Below are 23,273 nucleotides of genomic sequence, written 5' to 3'. Positions count from 1 at the left end.
ACATTTAAAGAAGAGTTAGTACCTATTTTTCTCAAATGATTCCAAAAAAACAGAAGAGGCTGGAAATCTTCAAAATTCATTCTATGAGAGTATTGCTCTGATATCAAAACCAGATACAGATGCTACAAAAAAAGGAGGACTAGAGACCAATAACTCTAATGAATTTAGATGCAAAAATCCCCAAATAAAACATTAGCAAAATGAATCCCGCAATGTTTTTTTTTTTTAAAAAAATCATTCATCACAATCAAGTGGGATTTATAACTGGGATGCAATGGGGAGGTTCAATATTTGCAAAACAGTCAACATGATATATCAATAAGAGGAAGGACAAAAACCATATAATCATTTCAATAGATTCAGACAAGGCATCTGACAAAGTACAACCTCTATTGATGATAAAGACCCTCAACAAAGCAGGTTTAGAGGAAACATACATCAACATAATAAAGGCCATTTAAGAAACCCACAGGCAACAGCATACTCAACGCAAAAAACTGAGTTTTTCTTCCAAAATTGGGAATAGGATAAGGATGTCCACTGTGACTTTTATTCAACTTAGTACTGGAAATACTAGACACAGCAGTCAGATAAGAAAAAAGAATAAAAGGCATCCAAGTTCATAAGGAAGAAGTAAAATTTTTGCTATGTGCAAATGCCATATTAAGTGAAAAGAGAAAGAGAAAACTCTAAAACTACCAGAACTCATAAATGAATGCAGTAAGGTCATAGAATTAAAAAATGAATGTACATATATCCTTTGTGTTTCTCTGCACCACTAAAGTAGTAGCAGAAAGAGAAATTAGGAAAACAATCCAATTTACACGGAACACCTGGGTGGTTCAGTGGTTGAGCGTCTGCCTTCACACTCAGGTCATGATCCTGGAGTCCTGGGATTGAGTCCCGCATTGGGCCCCCTGCGTGGAGCCTGCTTCCCCCTCTGCCTATGTCTCTGCCTCTCTCTCTGTCTGTCATGAATAAATAAATAAAATCTTTTTTAAAAATCCAATTTACAATTGCACCAAATTAATAAAACACCTAGAATGAACTTAACTAAGGAGGGAAAAGACCTGTACTCTGAAAAATATAAAACACTGATGAAAGAAATTGAAGATGACACAAATGAATGGAAAGATACTCCATGCTCATGGATTGGGAGAACAAATATTATTTAATATTTTTTTAAATTTTTATTTATTTATGATAGTCACAGAGAGAGAGAGAGAGAGAGAGAGAGGCAGAGACACAGGCAGAGGGAGAAGCAGGCTCCATGCACCAGGAGCCCAATGTGGGATTCGATCCCAGGTCTCCAGGATCGCACCCTGGGCCAAAGGCAGGTGCCAAACCGCTGCGCCACCTAGGGATCCCCGAGAACAAATATTATTAAAATAACTATACTACCCCAAGGATTTTACAGATTTAACTCAATCCCTATCTAAATACCAGCAACATTTTTCACAGAAGTAGAATAAATAATCCTAGAATTTGTATGAAGCCACAAAGGACTCCAAATAGCCAAGCAATCTTGAAAAGGAAGAACAAAACTAGAAGTATCACAATCTCAGATTTCAAGATATGCTACAAAGCTATAGTAAACAAAATAGTATGGTACTGGCAAAAAACCAACCAAACAAACAAAACAACAACAACAACAACAAAAACAGATACATTAATCAATGGGACAGAATAGAGAGCCCAGAAACAAATCTATGATTATATGGTTAAATAATCTTTGACAAGGAAGGAAAGAGTATGCAATGGGAAAAAGTCTCTTCAACAAATAGTGGTCAGAAAACCAGACTACTACATTGCAAAAAAATGAAACTGGACCACTTTCGCACACCATGCACACGAACTCAAAATGGGAAAACATTAATGTGAGACCTCAAACCATAAAGGTCCTGGAAGAGAGCACAGGCAGTAATTTCTCTGACATTGGCCATAGCAGCATTTTTCTAGATATGTCTCCTGAGGCAAGGGAAACAAAAGCAAAAATAATCTATTGTGATTACACCAAAATTAAAAGCTTTTGTAAAGTAAAAGAAACAATCAAGAAACTAAAAAGCCAACCTACTGAATAGGAAAAGATAATTAAAAATGCACCTCTCAATAAAAGGTTGATATTATATATATGTATGTGTGTATATATATATATTTATATTATATACTTACACAACAACAAAAACACAAATAATCTGAATAAAAATGGGCAGAAGACATGAAGATGTTTATCCAGAGAAGACATCAAGTTGGTCAACATACACATGAAAAGATGATCAACATCATTCATCACTAGGGAAATGCAAATCAGAACCACAGTGAGATATCACCTCACACCAGTTAGAATGGCTAAAATTTAAAAATGCAAGAAATAACAAGTGGTAGTGAGGATATGGAGAAAAAGGAACTCTTGTGCACAGTTGTTGGGAATGCAGATTGATGCAGCCACCACGGAAAAAAGTATGGATGTTCCTCGGAGAATTACCATAAGATTCAGTAATTCCATTATTGGGTATTTACCCATAGAATACAAAAACACTGATTCAATGTAGTATTTCTCAGCTATGACAAAGCATGGAGTCTTGCTGTTTGTAACCACGTGGATGGATCTAGAGAGTATAATGCTGTGAAATAAGTCAGTCAGAGAAAGAAGCAAATAAAGACAATGAACTCTTACCTATAGAAAACAAACTGGTGGTTACCAGAGGGGAGGTTGGGGGCGGGGGGATGTGTGAAATAGGTAATGTAGATCTGCTTAGCATACCATACCATGGTGAGCACTGAGTAACGTATGGAGTTGCTGAATCACTATATTGTAAACTTGAAACTAATATATCACTTTTAAAAACTGTACTGGAATTTAAAAATAAATTTTTAAAATAGAATAAATTTAAAATGGAAGTTTCTGTAGATTAGAACTAGAACCACCACTGGATTCTAGGTGTTAAGAACCTAGAGGCTCTGGGAGGTGGACAGTTTGGCCCTAATTACTACTGGAAGTGGACTCTCATCTACGCCTGACCCTGACCATGGACCATGCCTCCTCCCTCACACTGCAGTTATCCAGTTACGTGGCCAACAGCTGGGACCTGAAAGTGAGGAACTGCCAAAGTTGGGCTTTAGTGATTTATGGTAAAGTGAGTCCTGGGGTATGTGAGGTTGTTGAGATGGGCCTCAGGATCCCATTAACCTTCTCTGAAATTTCCCTTGTGGAACTGGGACTCATAAAGCCTGCCTGTCATCAAAGTTCTAGGCCAGAACACCCATTCTAGACTTTGGCAAGTAGTTTTTGATGATCTCTCAGCCTCTTAGAATTAAAAGATGAGCAATCCTTTGCTCTGTGGAGGGCACTGGAGAAGCATTCCTATGAGGATCAGGTCCCCAGTCCATGAAGGGCTCCTTCGGTGCACTGAGCCGAGCTGAGCTACCAGAACCAGATAAAACTTTCTTTACTTCTCTTCAGCACCAAGCCTACAGAATCGTCGCTATCCATCCATGGCAAGGATCCATTCCATGACCATCGAGGCTCCCATCACAAAGGTGAGTGGCAGCTGCTGCCTCCACTCTGCAGTCAGGGCTACCCAGCACTAGGCTAATTTCTGGAGATAAAGTGATGAATGGATTACTACTGATACCTAGAGTTTACAGTCTGTAGAGGAAACATATTAAATAAATACATAATAAATCTTTAGTTACAAATTGCAATAACTGTTAGCAAGGAGAACAATAGGGTTCTAAGAGAAAATGAAATTATGGCCCTATTTCTGTTGGGTGAGGTGACCAGAGAGAGTTCTCTGCCGAGGAAATAATGTTTGGAGTGAGAACTGAAGCATGTAAGGATGTTTGAAGAGGGGGAAGAGAAGGGAATAGAAATGTCAAGAATGGAAGAGAAGAGGCCAGTTAGGGGCTTTCCCAGATTTCCAGTCCAAGAAGTGGTCTTGGTTGGACTAGAGGTACAGCAGCGGACATAGAAACGAAGAGCTGAAGAAATATTTAGGGGTAGAATCAATTGAACTTGGTGATGAACAACACTAGGGGGGTGGACGGATAACTGGGGAAAGCTCATTGTCAGCTGCTGCCTCCCAGGTTTTGGGTTTCAGCACAGGTGAATAAAAGTGTTGTTTTACTCCAGTGTAGAAACCAAAGAAGGAGCTCTTGTTTTTCATTTTTTTCTTCGATTTCTTTACTTACTTGCATTGGGGAGAAGGGGGTAATATCATGAATGTCGTTTTGGACATGTAAGTAAGATATTTCAAGAAATAGGTCAAGTAGGCAAATACACAAACTTGAAGGTCAAAAAGGAGTTGAGACAGAGATGTAAATTTGAGAGTCTATGGCATATGGATCATATGAAGCCAAAAGCATGGAAATAGCTTATCTCTGGAAGGACTGGAGTGAGAGAAGGACCTGCACCAATCTCCCAGGAGCTCCAATCTGTAGCAGAGAGCTAGAAAAGGGTGAGCAAGGAGCTGGAGAAGATATAGAGCCCGAGGCAGGAACACCCTTGGGGGCAGGGGAGGATGAAAGGCACACCACAGAAAGAACGGACAGGTTCCATGGAAACTTGACCATTTTTAACAATAAAATGTGTTACCATCTGATTTCTTATGGATTCCAAGCATATGTATAACTTTGGGGAATTAGAATTCTAATATCCTCCAATTTATTCTTTCTCTCTTTATTTCCTTAGGTTATAAATATAATCAATGCAGCCCAAGAAAACAGCCCTGTTACAGTAGCAGAAGCCTTGGACAGAGTTTTAGAAATTTTACGGACCACAGAACTGTATTCCCCTCAGCTGGGTACCAAAGATGAAGATCCCCATACCAGTGATCTGGTTGGAGGCCTGATGACTGTGAGTGATGAGGAAAACCCAGAAATGCAGGGGACGGACATGAAGTGCCTTCCAGAATACAGAGAATATGTAACATAGAAACTGATGGCCATAGTTGCAGAAACACGTGTCACGTGGGCTAACGTCAGCATAATCAGAAGCACCTGCATCAAAATTAATGTGTGGTATAATCCAAGTAATTCTTGAATTTATCCTTCCATGGAGCTAACAGACCACTGCAATGGGAGACAGTCCTTCAGAATCCTCATTACAGTAAAGAGTAATAGGCAGTTGCTCAAGGGCTAAGATGGCGGTGGAACCCTTGTTGACCTCTTCCCCGTGACCCGGGCCAGTATCCGGTTGAGGGTTATGGCTAGATCTCCTCGGACTATAGGCTCTTTATATCATGAAAGGTTTTGCACTTAGGCTGCAGCACTGGTTCCCAACATCTTAGCTAGAGAATCCTTTCTGTAAACCACAGCGCATTTAGAAGTTGCCTTTGGAATGTGCTAGATGCAGAGCAGAGTTGCCCTGGCTCCTCTGTTCTAGTGTTGTGCTGTGATCCATTGGGCATAATCATCTATCAGCAAGTGAAGAAAACAGAAGATTCACATTATTCATGTGTAGTCCTTACCAGAGGCTGAAACTGGAGGAGTTCCTCAGGGGGAAGCTAAACTCCAGGAGTCATCTCTGTGTTTACTTCAAAGGTTTCTGTCCCGCCCTGTCACCAAATGCTGGCTTTCTAGTCCATTATTCTTGCTCCTGTTGAAGGTCTTTAATGAGCCTGTAATTTGGGTGACCTCTTGCTCCTCTCCTGTCCCCAGGCTGGCCTTGGCTGGCCCGTCCCGGGGCAGAGTAGCCTTGAGCTATAGAGAAGCCTGGCAAGGGTCATTCAGGAGGGCACCACAGCACAGCCGCTTTAGGAGCATCTGGTCTTGGAACCAAGTTGTGTGCCCTCCTTCCCCCTGTTGCTGTACCATCTTGTGGTCCCTCTGCAGGTTCTGCTGTGAGGATCCAGTGTAGGATACCACCTACTTTTATTTGGCTTTAGGGAACAGGAAAAAGGCAAAACCGAAACAGGAATACCTTGTGGTACCTACCTTATAGGCAGGACACTTGTAGCCACTGTTACTCACCTACTCATCGCGTTTTAAAAATTAAGCTCTTGCCCTAAAGATCCAAGATGTGACTTCAGGGGAGCCCTTCATTAATTCTTTTTTAAAGATTTATTTATTTATTTATCTTAGAGAGTGAGCACACAAGTGGGGTGAGGGGAGCAGAGGGAGAGAGACAAACGCAAGCAGACGCCCTGCGAGTTCTATGTGCGGCTCCATCTCACGACCTTGAGATATGACCTGAGCTGAAATTAAGAGCTGGATGCTTAGCCGACTGAGCCACCCAGGCACCCTTCTCATTAATACTTTAAACCTTGGCATACGCTTTCTAGAGAGAGAAATGAGCAATTATCAATGACTTTTAAGCAAAGATCTAAATAATTAGGTACTCAAGGGTAGAAAGCAGAGGGAAGGAAACAGAGATGCATGAACATCTGGGGCCTGGTTCAAGAGTCTAGTAAATGGAGATCATAAGAATTCTTTCCACTCCCTTATGCTGCCCTCCCTCCAAATATCCCAAATCCATAAACTTTTTTTTAAAGATTTTATTTATTTATTCATGAAAGACACACACACACACAGAGGCAGAGACACAGGCCAAGGGAGAAGCAGGCTCCATGCAGGGAGCCCGATGTGGGACCTGATCCCGGGACCCTGGGATCATGCCCTGGGCCGAAGACAGGTGCTCAACCGCTGAGCCACCCAGGAATCCCCTCCAGAAACTTTTCTTATAAAGGCTGGTTGCAGTGCTCACGTTGCAAAACAGAAAATACAGTGGGGAAAAAAATTTAGATATTAGTCAAAAATTAGCCCACTGTTTATTTAAGGCCTTACATTAAGTCATCCCCAAAATGTGGCCTATGGCTTTTGTCCCCCAATATATAAATCTAAGAATAACATAGTCCTTATGATGGCAAGTGGGGTCTCTTCAAAATAACCCGCATCCAAAGGCAGGTCCCTTTCTGTGACTGCACTAAAGTGGCTTCAGGATGCCAGACGACAAAGATGGTATGAGAACAAAGGCAACTCAGAGGTCGGGTGTGAAACCTGAATGAAGTCCTCTCCGCTTCGTTCTCAATTCTCCATCTCCCAGGGCTAATCTCTATAGAAGGGAAGTATCTACAAGAAGTATCTCCTTCTTGTAGATACTGTTCTGATTGAATTTTTAGCTTCAACTTGGAGTTGCAGATGAGGGGATTCAGGATTCAGCTCTCTTTGGCTAATGGAAGAAAGGAGAGAATGATGATTAGGCTCATGTAAAGCACAGTTCTAATAGGAGCTTTCTTTATTCCAGGATGGCTTGAGAAGGTTGTCAGGAAACGAGTATGTGTTCACTAAGAGTAAGTTGTCATCTGTCCATTTTATAGTGCTAACTGGCCTCCAGCTTGTGCCTTCCCCTGTGTGGGGGTTACTGTTCAGGGAGGGCCTTCGTGTTACTTCCTGTTGGTCTCATTGCAGTTCCTGGTCTTTGGGGTCTGCATCTGAAACCAGGTCTCCTAATTAAAATTACTTCTCTGAGCATGTCCGAATAAGAAGTGCAGATCTCTGTACATTTAAACAGACAGTTAAAAGGAATTTTTTAAAATTTTTATTCTCTGCTGGGGGGTCTTGAAGTTTCATAATGTAAGAGAAGAACTCAGAAGTGAAAAATCTTCCTACCCTTGGAAGTTCAAGACTCCCTTTATATTGGCAACCATGAGATGATGACAAATGCTCAGGGGCACTCAAGATTCCACAATTAACCAGCCTCCCCAACCCCATCTGTTTGCTCAGATGTGCACCAGAGTCACAGTCACCTTGCGATGCCAATAACCATCAACGATGTCCCCCCTTGTATCGCTCAATTACTTGATAATGAGGAAAGTTGGGAGTTCAACATCTTTGAATTGGAAGCTGTTACACATAAAAGGTATGTGACTTCTCTGGCTGCAGGTGGGGAAAGATTGATGGCCACGCTCAAGACTTTCACATCTGGAAACTTTGAGGGAGACGTGAGTTCTTGCCACAAGAAACTTCACAGGTTCTACCTTTCATGCCATGCTGGAATGTCGAACAAGCAGAGACTGTGGCCCCTGAGTGAGCTCCTTTATGGAGACAGAGTGGGTAAGATGTGCCATTAGCCTGGTGATGCCCGAGGATGAGGACTTACTGAGTGTCCTTTTCAGGTCATTCCTTTGTGCTAGGGAGCCAAGAGTTCCAAGTACTCTCAGCCCCAAACTTGTTGAAGCTCCACCTTACAAAGTGAGTTTGAGAGCACCACAGACTTGGCTTTTGATCTCTCTTGGAGGCAGGGAAAAGACTAATGCAGTAAGGCCTCTTCTATAGTAGAAGGGCAGCTTTCTTCTGGGGCTGTTGGTCTATAGGATGTGAATGATTCTCACCTGTAAATTAAGTAACATGATTGTAAATGACAGGACTTCACTGAGACCACTGTCCTTAGGCTCAGTAACTTCCTGAGGGAACACAGAGGAAGCGCAGAGTTTATATGGAAGTAGAGATGGAGAGGAGACTGTCAGGGGTCCTGGTTGCTGGAACCACTAAGGACCATATGACTTAAAGACAATCTAAAAATCATATATAATGACTGCCATGAGGCACCTAGTTGTACAGAGGTGACTGATGAGGAGATGCTCTATCTCCTTCTGATTTGGGGAAGGGATATTTTTATGCCTTTGTGCACATGAAGTAAAAACATCTCAAGAAAAATGCCTCTATTCCCCAGTGTCATCAAAAAAGCAGTTTCAAGACCAGTGAATATCATGAATCAGGTTTGTTTTCCTGTTTTCCAGGCCATTGGTTTACCTGGGCTTAAAGGTATTTTCTCGCTTTGGAGTATGTGAATTTTTGCACTGCTCTGAAACTACTCTTCGGGCCTGGCTCCAAGTGATTGAAGCCAACTACCACTCCTCCAATGCTTACCATAACTCCACCCATGCCGCCGATGTCCTGCATGCCACTGCCTTCTTCCTTGGAAAGGAAAGAGTGAAGGTATGATTTTGTTATCATGATCTAGCTACCTGCCCAAATTGGAGGTCCAAGAGCTTAATCTTAATAAATATAGAAGGCAAAACATCTATGTACATATAGCAACCAATCTGATGGTCTTTTATCAAATTAACTGCTTATGTTGGTGTTATAAAGACATGGCCTTTTTCTCCCAGCTCTCCTCTCTTGCAAATGCCTAAAATAATAATTTATGTCACTGTAGGGACTCCTTTACATGCTTGGCTGTTTCATGAACCCATTCTCCAAGTCTTCACAAGGAGCCCTTTGGACAGGACTTAATTATTACAGCAAATGGTTACTCAGTCTAGAGGTTACATATTAGGATCAGAATTTGGCCATCGGCATATTATAAGACAGTAATGAGCCATTCCACAGTCTACTAACAAACGTGTGTGTGTATGTGTGTCTTGTGTAGGTGTGAATGTGGACATCATATATTGATGTAGGTGTGAATGTGGACATCATATATTGATGACTTACATAATTCTGAGATGTCCCTTAATCTTACTTAGAAGTCAGTACTGGCATGTACAGGTGCTGATTTATAGAACAGCTCTATGTACACCTGGCAAGAAATCTCCCTCTCCCCTCCTTCCCAGCTACTATCACTTGCACAGTAAAGCTTGTAATTCCTTTGCTACAATTAGAACTGAGGCTTAGAATGTGGATGCCCCTGGAAGAACTGCTATTTAGAGACTAAAATTCCTAACAGTCTGCAACAGCCTGACGAGACCATTTCCTTATTCTTAAGACCCTGGGTACTTAAAAGAGTGGTCGTGAGTGGGTCAGCCGGAAGCAGCAGAAATGTCACCAAAATGGGGAGTTTGCCAAAACTGGTCAGCCAAAAGCTGATCTTGGTATTTACTTTCATCATCAACAAAGAATGTGGTCCAAAATAATACTTTCGAAGATCTTTATCACCTAATGGCTAAAAAAAGATGACATGTGCCTATGTTGATAGGTAAGGGCCTTTCTTTGAGGAGCCAAGGCCTTTCCAGATGCTTACTGCGGATGGATAGGTTCCCAGGCCTCCACTGTAGGCTGGGGCTGCAGGCTGCCAGAGGCGGACAAGACCTACAGCATTAACGCAAGACCAGAGTGAAGGCAGCCCCTGAAGTCTTGAGTTAGCCATGAACCTCACTTAAGCAGAATCACTCTAGAAAAACAGAGATGACATGCTTGATAAATCAGGGGGTTCTTGGTCACTATTACCTCCCTTATTCTCCCATACCCTAAGAAATTTTCTTTACATTGTGAGTTCTGCATCTTCAACATCTGCTTGAATTTCTCGAAAAGCAATAGAAACAAGGCTAAGACTATACTTCCAAATTCAGAAGACATTTTCTAATTCTGACCATCTTGCCAGAGAATCAGAAAATGCACAACTGCGAGGGACCCTGGAGAACTGGCGTGGAAGGGGCCCCGAGCTCAGAACGTTGGTCCGCAGCCCGAGGGCACGGGCTGGGCGGCCGCCGGGGTTGCTGAGCAGGACTTGTTCCCAGGCTTGTCCCCAGACCCGCGACCCCGAGGAGGGCCCGGGATGTCTTACCGGGCCGCCCCTCCGGATCCCTCTGCGCTCGCTCTCCCCGCGACCGAGCTCCGCACCTCGCCCAGGCCCAGGCGCACGGGCCCGTGACGTCGGTACTGTCCTCCTCCGTCCTGGGCTCCCAGGAACCGCCACGGAGCCGCGCGGCCGGGCAGGCAGCGCTCCCGGGCTGCTGCGAGGCGGAGGCGGAGGCGGAGGCGGCGGCCCGACGCGCTCCTCGTGGTTGACGCGGGAAGGCCGTGCGCCTCCGCGCGCTGCAGGCTCCCTCCGTGGGCCTCGGTGCCCCGGGGCCGCCGCGCCACACACCGGGCTCAACTGCGAGGCCGCCGGCGCGTCCCACCCAACGCCCCTGGGCGTCCGCTCCGACCCCAGCCGGGCGGCGCACGCGCCCAGGCGCCGGGGACCCCGGCCTCCGCCACCTCCCCCGACCTCCCCCGACCTCCGCGACCTCCGCGACCTCCCCCGACCGGAAGCCGCGCCGCCCCGGGCGTCAGGGAGGCGGCCTGAGGAGAGGCGGCGAGACGAGAGCGGCGTCCGCGCCCCGCTGGCTCAGGAAACCTAGGCACGTGCACGGGCGCAGGGCGGAAACCCCCTCCGGGTCAGGCCCGGAGCGGAGCGGCTCCCCTGGAGGGGCGGCTTTCTAGAGAGCTTCCCAGGCCGAGCCTCAGACCCCTGGCTCCTGGCGGGGCAGGGCGGCTCCTGCCACACGCCCCCAGCCTCTCCTCGGCACCGCCCCTCCCTGCGCCGCCGCCCCGCCCCGCCCCGCCCCGCCCCGCCCCGCCGTCGCGATGTAGCTTCCCGAGTCAACCAGGCTTCTGGTTTCACCTCAGGAACATCATTTTCTTCTGCCTGGAACTCTCTCCCGTCACTCTGCCGGGCTGGTTCTGTTCCCCCTTCAGGTTCCAGCACAAGTCACTTCCTTGGAGAAGGCACCGGCTCAGCACGCGCTTTGCCCCATGTGGTGGCCGTTGGCCACATGTGGCCGTTTACTACTAGAGTTAAATAAAATGAGCAATTCCGGTCACGGTTGCACTGACCACATTTTTAGTGTCCAGCAGCTCCCCGGGGCCAGGGGTTACCAAAGGGACAGCACAGGCATTTCCATCACCCCACAGGGCTGAACCACCACCACTGCCCTAAACTAGACCAGGCCTTGGGGTTACACTCCCAGAGCCCTTGTCCACCCCTTCTTAGCTCCTCACGGTAAATTGCCTGCACTTGTGTGTGTGTTGTGCCCTCCTCAGCAAGCTGTCAGCTCCATTAGTGTGGAAACTTCGCCACCGTAGTTAGGGTAGTGCCAGCACGCCGAGCCCTAACCCTAGCCCAGTAAGCCTATCCCAATGAGTGAGTGAACCCCTGAGGGATCGCATCTGCAACAGGCTAGTAGCCCGCTTCATGACCTCCTCCTAAAGCCATAATTTGAGAAAACACTTGTATGCCCCCCCGCCCCCCAAAAAAAACCACTTGTATGCCCTTACGCTCTGGTTTATATTCTCAGATTATGGAACAAGAGCTCAAGAAAGCGGGTCTCCCTTGTTGCCTTTGCCACCTGCTAGCCTGGAGCTGAATTCTGTTCCTAACTGCAAGGGCTGCCTTAGCCTCAGTTTTCCTGAGAAAATTTTTTCTTGTCCTTGATTGTCTTGTACTGCTTGGCTCTAATCCGTTTCCCTTTGTGTGAAGAGTTCGGTTGTATTTGTGCCATTTACTGCCCTTCTCTCCATCTTTGCATGAGTAAGCAAATTAAATAATACTTGCATCATGGGCCACTTCCTGCTCTCTCCACTCATGGGCAAGAGTCCCAGCAATACCACAGGGCAAGCATCTGAAAAGGCCTGTTTGCCTTCTTCCTGCAAAACTGGAGTGTATGGATTCTGGGAACAGTTTAGGCATCCATTGGAATAGGTGTTCATTGTCACAGCTCAGACTACTGCTTCCCTCCAGAGATTCCACAGCACAGCCAGGCAATGCGATGTATCCTAGGCAGCCTCTCAACTTCTAGAAGGTCAGAGAAGGCGCATCACACTAGAACAGTAATTCTGATAATCCCATCCCTCCTGAGGGACTGATAGGAGCGTAGGTCTGTGTCATTCAATGGTAACGTTCAGCCTTACCTCCCCACGACCCCAGGGAAGCCTGGACCAGCTGGATGAGGTGGCGGCACTGATTGCTGCCACCGTGCACGATGTGGATCACCCCGGAAGGACCAACTCATTCCTGTGCAACGCAGGCAGCGAACTCGCTGTGCTCTATAATGACACCGCCGTCTTGGAGAGTCACCATACGGCCCTGGCTTTCCAGCTCACAGTCAAGGACAGCAAATGCAACATTTTCAAGAACATTGACAGGTTTGTTGTGCTCGGGTTGCTGTGCTCAGGTTTGTGAAGTGTAAGTGGGAAATTCAGTCCTTAGCTCCTTCGTAGGGTAAGGAAAAGGAGAAATAACAATAGCCGACCATTGTCGGACGGTCAAATAGTAATCTTGCCCTTATAAGCTTAACTGTGCTTTTCAGATCACTTTCATCTGAATTTCATTCCACCTTCAGTGAGTTCATGAGCATGTTTTACAAACTGCAAAATACTTAGAAATATTGTCTTGCTGGTCGGTGCAGCAGGTATTTTTATGTCCCAGGAGGACATCCTGCCTTTTGTGTACCTCAAGGAAAATGCATCCCTCCTCATCTTGCCCCAGTTCAAGTTTTGCCCCTTAAAAACCTAACTCATGAGGAGATAAGCATTGTTCTACAGGTCTCAGCAGAGTTGTCAGAGCCCAAAGGATTGGGCGGGTTTCCCCCTTCCTGGCTGTTGTACTTCTATCCAGTGAGCGTGGGCCAGCTACGCACAGACAGGAACAGTTAGTTCCTTCGGCTGCTGTAGCCTACAGTCAGGCTGTGGTTGTTTTGAAACAGCACCAGCCAGGCTGGAGAGCAGACTTCTGGACCGGCAAGCAGAGCACAGAGCTCACTCTGGGCTCAGGGGCCATCCGTCAACATGAACCTAAACTGTGGTTTCCAGAAATCTGAGAAAACATGGAGGATTTCACCTTCAGAAAGTTTCACCAGTGTCAAGGACTGTTTTTAAAACTTGTACAAGAGGGCAGCCCCGGTGGCCCAGCGGTTTAGTGCCGCCTGCAGCCCAGGGTGTGATCCTGGGGACCTGGAATCGAGTCCCACATCGGGCTCCCTGCATGGAGCCTGCTTCTGTCTCTGCCTGTCTCTCTCTCTCTGAATGAATAAATAAATCTTAAAAAAAAATAATGAAACTTGTGCAAGAGTTTTCTCCAAGAGCCAATTTTACTCAGCTCTCCATCCTGGCTCCTGGAAGTTAGAAAATGATGATAGGAACTGGAGAGTAATTTTTGGCTGTTTTGTTATTTCATACATTGAACTTCTAATTTAGATAGTACTTATTAATGGGAAAACATTATTCCAATGCCATCATCTTTTTTTTTTTTTTTTAATTTATTTATGATAGTCACAGAGAGAGAGAGAGAGAGGCAGAGACACAGGCAGAGGGAGAAGCAGGCTCCATGCACCGGGAGCCCGACGTGGGATTCGATCCCGGGTCTCCAGGATCGCGCCCTGGGCCAAAGGCAGGCGCCAAACTGCTGCGCCACCCAGGGATCCCCCAATGCCATCATCTAAAGCAGTACTGCCAATTCGCTGTACTAGAAATCACAGCATCTGAATTGAAGGCAACGGGGACAGCGCATCAGGTTGCTGCGCCAGTCGTGTAGGGAAGGAACAGGTCATTTTCACCTCACTGTTTTTCAGTTGCCAAGACACTTTGTAAAAGAAGTGCCTACTGGTGACATTACACACACACACACACACACACACACACACACACACACACACCATACAAGGAAGGTCAGCTTCACTGGGGTAAATGGAATGGTGTCAAAAAGTCCCGGCTGATGGGAAGATGAGCGTGTAAACTTTTTTATGATCTGCACTCATTTCTTAACTCTGTGCCCCTAGCTTCCTCCCACATTGTGAGGAGTGTGGTGAAATGGGAGCAGAACGGTTCTACTTCTGGACATGATATGAACAAGGCCCTTTGTCTTCCGGTTATTTTAGGAACCATTATCGAACACTGCGCCAAGCTATTATTGACATGGTTTTAGCAACAGAGATGACCAAACACTTTGAACATGTGAACAAATTTGTGAACAGCATCAATAAGCCAATGGCAGCTGAGGTAAGAATTGCCCCGGTCATAAGATACATCAGAGTATTATTTCCATCAGAGGGTACTCTGGCTTCAACGCAGCTTCTCTTCACCCTGAATACAAGGTGGGTATCTGCTCGGAGTTGGTAAAGAAAGGCTGGCAGTACTGGCCACAGTGTCCCCAGTAACTGAGCTCCTTATCTCAGAGGCCTGATGTAAGACCGATGGTAACAGGAGGAGGTAGGCCCCCAAAGAATAAGAAGAGGCCTGCAGACAGCAGACGCTGGCCTAAATGGTGGTATCTTAGGGAATCCAAAGTCTTTTCTAATTCTCTGACATTTTAGACCTCAAAAATGGTATTTTAAAAGAGACAAACCAAGAACACTCTCGACTACAGAGAACAAACTGGTGGTTACCAGAAGAGACGTGGCTGGAGGGAAGGGGGAGATACGTGAGGATGATGAAAGAGTACACTTAGCATGATGAACAGTTGAGTGATGTAGACAACTGTTAAGTCAGTTTCAGGTATATAATATAGTGATTCAACACTGTATATTAACTATAGTAGAATTAAACAACTTAATAAAATAAAAAATAAAATAGAAACTGAAATTTAGTATTAGGGAAAAAAATGGATGTTTTAAAGAACCATATTCCTGCCAATTTGCATCAAAACATATCAGTACCTGAGGACTACATGTAGTCAAATTGTGAGTGCTAGTTGAAAAGAAAAGCAGTTGTCAATTTTCCCTTTTTAAAATTTGCTGATATACCCTAGTCTGGCATTGAGGCCCCTACAAACTTGGGTTTAAAAACATGCACAGAGGGGTCACATCTCAGTTGTTTAAAATGAGATCAACTGACCTCCAAAACCATGTTGTTGTTCATAGTCCTGTAAACTTAGAAAAGCTTTTTTTGCTCATTTCCACTGAAAAAAGGTTCTACACGTGGATGGATGATGAATGGCTGTCTTAAAAGCAACTTGATTATCAGTAAGGAAACTGTAGGACCCATCACATGACCAGCCTGGAGGAAGGGACAGTGTCCACCTCCTCTGTTCTACTCCATCACCCCAGGGATTCCACAGCATAATGCCAGGGCCCTCTCTTTCCAGGGGACTCTATAGGAGTAGGGATCTGGGGATTCAGGAGGGAAAAATTACACAGAATCACAGAATTTAGACTTGAGAAAGGTTACCTAATTCTTCTGTTGAGATTATTTACCACAGCGCCTGTGGTAAGCAGGATCTTCCCAGCAGTAAGTGATCAAAAGAATAACCTTCAGAACATAATTCTGTCCAATGATGGTTTAATAAATAGGTCTAGTCTCAAACCCCTTACATGTCATGTAGGTTTTCAGCGCGGCAGAGCTCTGGAAATCTAATTGAGTGTTTTCACACAATCTGATGATGTCTTTGATAGAAGAAATGAGCAATCCTCCCGGTTTTGTGTAACTGGCCTCCTATCACTGCAGTCACATAAGCCTACTTCCTGACCTGGCCCCTGGCTCAGGACCCTACCGTCCATCACTAGGTATATGTACTAAGGCACAACCAGTCTTTGTAAGCATGACCAAACACACGCAGTCCTGGCCTGGCCCACCGTTCCTAGCGCCCCCCAGAATGTACACGGCTCATGCCTCGCTACCTCTCAGGCAGACCGGCAGCCAGGAAAGTATGAGTGGAAGATGCCTTAAGAGAAAGAAACAAGGTGGGACAGAAGGTCATAGCAGAGAGAGGGAGCTGGCAGGCCTAAGAAGTGGAAATACATGAAGAAATGATTAAAGGGTCATATTATGTGTTTTTTCCTATCTTTAATGTATTTTTCAACACCTGGAAGTTGTTTTTACACATTCTGATAAAACTGGGAGAGAAGCTCTCCTTTAAAACATACCAGACTCCTAAAAACAAAACTAAATCCTGTGTGCAGCAGTTACTTTTGGGGAAGAAGGCAACAAGGGATGGGATGGGTGGTTAAGAGGGACTTGAATGTTTTAAACTGTTTTCGTCTTGACTGAGGTTATTTTTGTACAAGGAAATGTCAGTGTATATATGAGATTATAGACTACACTAGATGGGAAAACTTGAGTCCCAGTCAGGTCTAAATGGGGCCGTGTGCTGACATCTAATGTCTGGTCACTGTGGTCTTGCCATCATCCTAGCCCTAATTTGACCCATTTGTTTTCCAGATTGAAGGCAGCGACTGTGAATGCAACCCTACTGGGAAAAACTTCCCTGAAAACCAAATCCTGATCAAGCGTATGATGATAAAGTGTGCAGATGTAGCCAATCCATGTCGCCCCCTGGACCTGTGCATCGAATGGGCTGGGAGGATCTCTGAGGAGTATTTTGCACAGGTACATTGCCTAGAGAGCTAGGGAAGCTTCACTTCTCTTCTGGAAATGGCTCTAGGTCATGGAACTCTGGAAATTTTCCAGTTGAGTAACTATCAATTAGTAAATGAATCCTCCCTGGAAAGAAATGGCTCACCGTGGACCAGAGTAGACTTATGGTTCCATCAAGAGTGACTGATGTGGCTGGTCACAGGTCAGTCTGTCTAGGGGAAAGAGGATAAACTGAGCCTTTGGAAGTATCTTTTCATTGTCAAACTTTTAGGTCCTGAACTTCCACAAAAACTGGGCCACCATCCATTCGCTACTAGGTTATTATTCTCTCTACAGAGTACTGTGGGGAACAGAGAAAGGAATAAGATGCAATCCTGCCTGTGGGCAGCTCATAATACCGTAGGGGAGAGGTATAGACATAGATAGGTCCACACATTGCTAAAAATAGGAAGGATCTCTAAAGGAGGGATGTTAAGTGCTATCAGAGTTCAGAAAGATATGTTTCCTAGATTTAAAAACAGAGCTTAAGGAGAAATGGTTATTAAAGTTGTGCTTTTGTTGTTTGAAAAGATTTAGATCTGTGGAAATAGGAAAGGGCTTTATGGGAGAGAAAGCATCATGTATAAAATTAGTTAAGGAAGAAAAACAGAATTTTTATATAAGAAGAGTAGTAATGCATAGTTCACTTTGCAGTGTGAGAGAATTGAAGGAAAAAAAATCCAGAAATTAGTAGACCACAAGATGCCATTTGCAACACAGGCCTATTTCCAGAGAGGAGGCACTAAGGACTGCAGTGTATGTGTGTGACCGAAACAGAAACACACAAATGGCTATGAGTCACACGCACTTTGGGAAGGCCTGTAGGGCTGGACGGTACCACTAAGACAGGATAAAGAATGGCTCATAATGTCCAGAAGTGCTGGCGGGGGGATGGCTAGCCAAGTACTCAGGAAGTTAACTGCAGCTTTCAAGGCTGGGAAGAGGAGCTCCTGAGTTGAAGGAAAGTAGGACAGGCTGTTCTGAGCTTGCCAGAAAGAAAGGGGTGACGTTAAAAAACCCAAACCACTCCTTGAACAACAGTGGGGATTTTAAGGATGCCTCCTTGATTAACCTGAAATGAGCAAGCTGAGCCAAAAGCTGATGGGCTCCCCAGAGAGGGCCTGAAATCCTATTCCTAATTATTCTCTAAGGACATGAATGGGGAAGAGGAAAGCAGCACTTTTAAGTTACTTAATATAAGTTCCTTGGTCAGGTGTCCTTCTCCCAAAAAGGACTATACTAATGTTCACAAGCACTTGACCTAGGCTGGCCTCTGGTTCAGCACGCCATCAGGAAAATGGCGATCTGAATATTCAGCTCAGTACGTTATGTCCTTATACAGACATACACTCTGATGTGTAAAGTACTCAGACGTACACATTCCTTGAGAGAGCCACATGACCAACACCCAAATCTGAACAATCACAGTTTGCCATTCAAGTAAAAATAATGTGCCACAAGAAGAGGCTGGTTCGGTTCAGTTGCATAACTGCTTTTTCTCAAGACAACTATCAGGCTTTGGTGTGCAGCGTAAGGGCTTTATGCTTTGTCTAAACTTTGTCAAAACACAGAATTTTAAAAGGACCTATACCAAAGGTCAAAATTTAATACGATTAATCATTCTTACTACTTCAGTGAGGGTGTTTATAAGTAAAATGGCTTTTTAAGCTTCAGGCATGTAACTACTGGCCCAGTTTGGTGATGGTGCCTTGGTTCATTTGTGGCAGAAGCACCTCCACTCACCAGTGCTCTGCACCCTCACTGTATATGTCAGCTGTTGTCAGTACCTACTGTTACTAGTGTGACTTTGGCAATAATTTCCAGAAAGGGGTTAAGAACCCTGAGATGAGTGCTTCGGGAGAGGCTCTGGTAGGGTACAAGAGGCTTCGCAGTGCAAAGAGCTGAATTGAGTCACCACAGCTCATCAGGTAGTTGACTTATGTAAGCCCCAAGAGCCTGCTGCACCTATTCCTTCCTATCTACAACTGGATGAGGACCCCATTTTCAGAGCTGTTCTGAGAAATGAGATGCTACTGTGACAGCTCCCCGTGTGCCGCAGCCCTCTGTGTGTTCTCCTTTCTTGTAGACTGATGAGGAGAAGAGGCAGGGGCTCCCTGTGGTGATGCCAGTGTTTGACCGGAATACCTGCAGCATCCCCAAATCCCAAATCTCCTTCATTGACTACTTCATAACAGACATGTTTGATGCTTGGGATGGTAAGACAGTTGGTGTTCTGTCACCCCTACCGAGTATTTTGTTAGACTTTATGATGATAACCCTTAATGACGTAGGCTAGGCCTAAATGTGTAAGTGAAATGTTACTTTTTCTTTTTTGGTGTGTGTAAAAAGTTAGCTGTCCAATGTTTGTAGCCAGGTATGGTGGGTATGTGCACTTTCTGCATCCCTGGCACCTTGCAGAGAACCTCATCTACAGAAAACTCAGTGGATGTTTGGTAACCGCATCAACAAGGTAACCTCTTGGAAGCCTAGGTTTCCAAAGCTCGCAGCAGGTTTAGCCTGTCATTGGAGGAGACTCTTGAAAGAATACAAACAGAATCTGTGATCAGAGTAGACTGAGCACACTCTGTATGGAATGTTGCTGATGAGTGCCTTTTCAATTTGTAACTAGAAGGGCCCATTAGTATTTCAGACAGTAGTGTTTGACAGCCCACCTTCTCACGCCACAATGTGCACTAGGGTACTTTCTCTTCCAATTCTGAGCCCAAATCTATCCCACAGAGCCCTGGCCTTACCAATGTTCCAGCCACCTAACTTGTGATTCTTTGATGTCCTTGCAGCCTTTGCCCATCTGCCAGCTCTCATGCAACATTTGGCTGATAACTACAAACACTGGAAGACATTAGATGACCTCAAGTGCAAAAGTCTGAGACTTCCATCTGACAGCTGATGCCAAGACAGAGAAGGGGACCCCATGATCTGTGAAGGGCACTATGAATCACAGCAGTGTGGATGAGAGGCATTCCTTTATACTGAAAAGGAGAGGTGTAGGTTAAGGAGCTGGTGTTTAATATTTGACTTTGAACTATTCAAGTCCCCAAACAGCATTTAGAGAAAGTTATGTGCCATGAAGAAAAATCTATGTTCTTTTGAACACTTAGCAACAGAACACATGGCAAAATCCTTTGTCTTGGTGTCATCCTGTGTGTCCTCCTCAAGCCATGGAGCTAGTTTACTGTAACTAGCAGGACACAAGCAGCAAAGACTTGGTGCCTGTGAGCCCATCTTGCTGGATGACAAAGCAGCTTAGCTAGTGTTTAGCTTGTCTCTTACCATAAAAGTCACCATCATGTTTAGCTTGACTATTTTCCTCAAGAGAAGAATTCATAATACCTAACAGAAAAAAAAAACTAGATAAAAAATGAGCAAAACAACTGGGACCAAATTATTGATAAAAAGTAGTTAGTTTCACCGTCTCTTATGGCTAAGCAGTTCTTTTGATCGATGGTGTGAGCCCCACGGTACACCACAGCCTTGGCCTGGTGAGTGCCTTCTGTAGACTGGCTGCAGCAGCCCTCTTTCATATAAAAGGAATTCATCTTAACAGAAAGCCCTTTGTGATGCAGAAGGGACCCACACCTTGTTATGGGGGGAATCCAAGAGCTTCCCTTATTTCTGGTTTACAGAAGCAGTCACAAGGCACCATAGTGAGTATATAAAAGCCATTAAATTTGAATGCCCTTCATAAACTTTTTTTTTTTAAAGAATTTATATACATTTGCTGTTTAAAATTTTTATTAAAGCACTCTAAATTTACTGGGTGTAAGTCCATGGAGAATGTTGTGCAGTGTACCATCTATACATATATATTTGGGGAGGAATGGGGAAGTTTCAAGGTTCAGAAGTTTTTAACCTATCTGTATTTGAGACCTTGCCATTTTGCTTTAATGATGTAAAAAAGAAAAGACTGCAAGATATGTAAATATATCAGAAAATAGGCATAAGAGGGAAGCAGTAAATACTATTTTATGCTCTTAATTGTATGCTAAAAGCTTCTAAAGCACAAGTGCATATTTTTATACAGCTCTTTTGAAAACTTTCTGTGATTACATAAAGTCAGACTTGAGATTTTCCTTTGTCTTTTACCAATCAACCCTTCTCTATGTATTGTAAATATTAGAAACTAAACAAAATATCTTTGTTTCCTTTTCAAATCCTCTGTACTCCATGCTGCATTTTTAAGAGGTATAAACAGAGGCTGAATTAACTGAATAGTATTTACTTTTTTCAAATGAAAATTGGAATTGCAGAACACTTGAAACTAGTACACGGGAAGAAAAAAATGACTTATCACTACATAATGTGCCAATGTTTTTTTCTATGTTTTGTACCAAAAAATGAAATCCTATATGACAATTCCACGCAAAGAAACGTATCTAAATTTTTTTTTGTTAGAAAAGCGAATGTGCTTGGTCAGGAGAGCAGCTAGCTTTGTGTTGTAATGCTGCATTATGTAAATGTGATGAAAATGTTTTTGTGAAGTACTTGTAACTAAATTCCTACAGCCATTTTTCATTCCCAACAGCTGTTTTTATTTTATCTCTTTGGCCTAAACTTTTCATTATTTCAAAATTTCGCTTTAGTGTCCTTTATTTCATGAGTCACACACTTTATTTTCAGACACATTAAATTCAGGATGTCAAAATCCCATTTTAAGGAGCTAAATAATTTGCCTAGGCTTCAGAAGCTTGCTAGAGACAAGGACTTTTTTCCTCACCATATCGCTTTCAGTTCCATTTGGTAAGTAACATTTATCAGATGTCTGACATTTTCTGTATGAATGTTACAGCTTACTCCTTGTAGTGTCAAATTAATTTCATAAGAACTTAAATGTTAAATGCTTTAAGACTGCCAGGTACCACAGTTTCAGCACAGCTATGCTCTTAATCAGTGTGTGATCTATTATGCAGTAATCTTCTCAGTTGCGAACTAAATATTGCATTCGTCCATACAAGTCACTTATCAGAAATACAGTCTTTCAGAAGGTACAAGCGATTATAAATGCCTCTTTATACTTAGTTGTTTAACACTGTGTTGAAGGGGGCCCTATTAATTGGGAAAAATGCTATCTAAAATAGATAGAAGTCACACTAGGACTACTGCTTCACCAGAAGTGTTGGTTATAAGGTCATTCTTGCAGGTAACAATGTTTTATAATTCTAAGTCATTATTTCCTTTCCAACTTCAGATTTTAAAGGTTGCTTGCTTAGTCTAAGTCAGGACCAGTAAGTCTTAGGGGCAAAGAACAAGCCTCCAGCTGAGAAAGGAATGATACAGTGCCCCTGAAAGTTAGGCTCTTGCTTGTATTGCTTGAAAACAGCCAGAGAAGGAGGTAATAGGGTATTTTTAAGTAACAATGACAAGGCCCGCTACAGTGTTACTTTTGGTGCTCCAAGTTCTGAACTTCTAGCAGCAGTGTACATACAGCTCCTGAGCAGCCCTCAAGTCCACTGAGCCCTACTAGAATCTCCCATCTGAGTTGGAGGCTTCCTTCCAGATAAAAGGTTGATGGTGGTACTTACTTCGGGTACTAATTGCTCCCAAAACTCACCTCTGGTTTCTGTCACCCCATGGGAATACCTGAAAATACTAACCCAAAACATATTAGGAAAGAAGGCAGTTAAAAATATATGAATTCCTTATATAATTCATTAAAGAGGTCTTATACAATTCAAGAAAACAACTTGAGAAACTCAAAAGACCTCATGTAGAATGTCTAAAGAAAAAGCTAGCTAGTAATGGAAGAAATTTCAGCTATTGAGGAAAATTTAAAAGCCTGAAAATGACAGAGATACTAACTAAAGTGATCAACAACCTGATGCGCTAAGACCAGAACTGCACGTCTGCCTGGTTTAGGGATACCACCCATGCTCCAATTTTAGGATGAAAGAATGGAAAGCCAAAAACTTGTTGTCATGGTGGCAGATTTGAGGAGTCACACAGGAGGCCCAGCTAAGAGGCAGTACCAATTTTCCTACTCAGATCCTGTTATTCTGCAGTGGAGGTCATGCCAATTTTAATATATTTCTCCATAAAGTTATTTCCCTTGTAAAGCCTTTATCCCTGATTCCAGGCCTCTCTTATTTCTGCTTTTAAAGCCCCTCAATGATGGTAATGGGAACAGGGTTAATTGCAAGGCCTTACCTGCCTGGGCCTCAGTTTCCTCGTCCTAACATTAGGGCATCAGTCTGGCACTGATGACCTTA

At 44.1% G+C, this 23,273-nt stretch overlaps 1 protein-coding gene and 1 long non-coding RNA gene across 10 annotated transcripts in view; one reads left to right on the top strand and one right to left on the bottom strand.

Moving 5' to 3' along the window:
• The window catches only part of PDE8B (phosphodiesterase 8B), a 265,303-nt gene extending 243,664 nt beyond the window's left edge, over positions 1-21,639 (top strand). For 6 of the 7 annotated variants that reach the window (XM_072794236.1, XM_072794226.1, XM_072794220.1 and 3 more), the window contains 10 exons: positions 3,464-3,540; positions 4,691-4,855; positions 7,244-7,289; positions 7,723-7,858; positions 8,739-8,937; positions 12,629-12,846; positions 14,577-14,697; positions 16,855-17,022; positions 19,136-19,265; positions 19,848-21,639. In XM_072794236.1, coding sequence (XP_072650337.1) covers positions 3,464-3,540; positions 4,691-4,855; positions 7,244-7,289; positions 7,723-7,858; positions 8,739-8,937; positions 12,629-12,846; positions 14,577-14,697; positions 16,855-17,022; positions 19,136-19,265; positions 19,848-19,957 — 1,370 coding nt within the window. In that variant the 3' untranslated portion in view covers positions 19,958-21,639. The remainder of the gene's footprint in view (positions 1-3,463; positions 3,541-4,690; positions 4,856-7,243; positions 7,290-7,722; positions 7,859-8,738; positions 8,938-12,628; positions 12,847-14,576; positions 14,698-16,854; positions 17,023-19,135; positions 19,266-19,847) is intronic. The other variant, XM_072794212.1, reaches the window with a different exon arrangement.
• Positions 7,523-11,471, bottom strand: LOC140614917 (uncharacterized). Of its 3 annotated transcripts, none has more exons than XR_012015635.1 (4): positions 11,327-11,471; positions 9,962-10,111; positions 8,869-8,916; positions 7,523-8,330 (listed from the first exon to the last, which is right to left on the bottom strand). It is a non-coding gene; the product is annotated as an uncharacterized lncRNA (long non-coding RNA). The 3 variants fall into 3 exon arrangements; XR_012015633.1 differs by lacking the exon at positions 11,327-11,471 and adding an exon at positions 10,505-10,893; XR_012015636.1 differs by lacking the exons at positions 9,962-10,111; positions 11,327-11,471 and adding an exon at positions 10,505-10,890.
• Positions 21,640-23,273: the final 1,634 nt, after the last annotated feature.

Source organism: Canis lupus, chromosome 2 (genome assembly GCF_048164855.1).
Source record: "Canis lupus baileyi chromosome 2, mCanLup2.hap1, whole genome shotgun sequence".
In the NCBI taxonomy this organism is placed as follows: Eukaryota; Metazoa; Chordata; class Mammalia; order Carnivora; family Canidae; genus Canis; species Canis lupus.
Note: the sequence above shows the minus strand (reverse complement) of the source record. Positions and strands in the feature narration are given on the sequence as shown.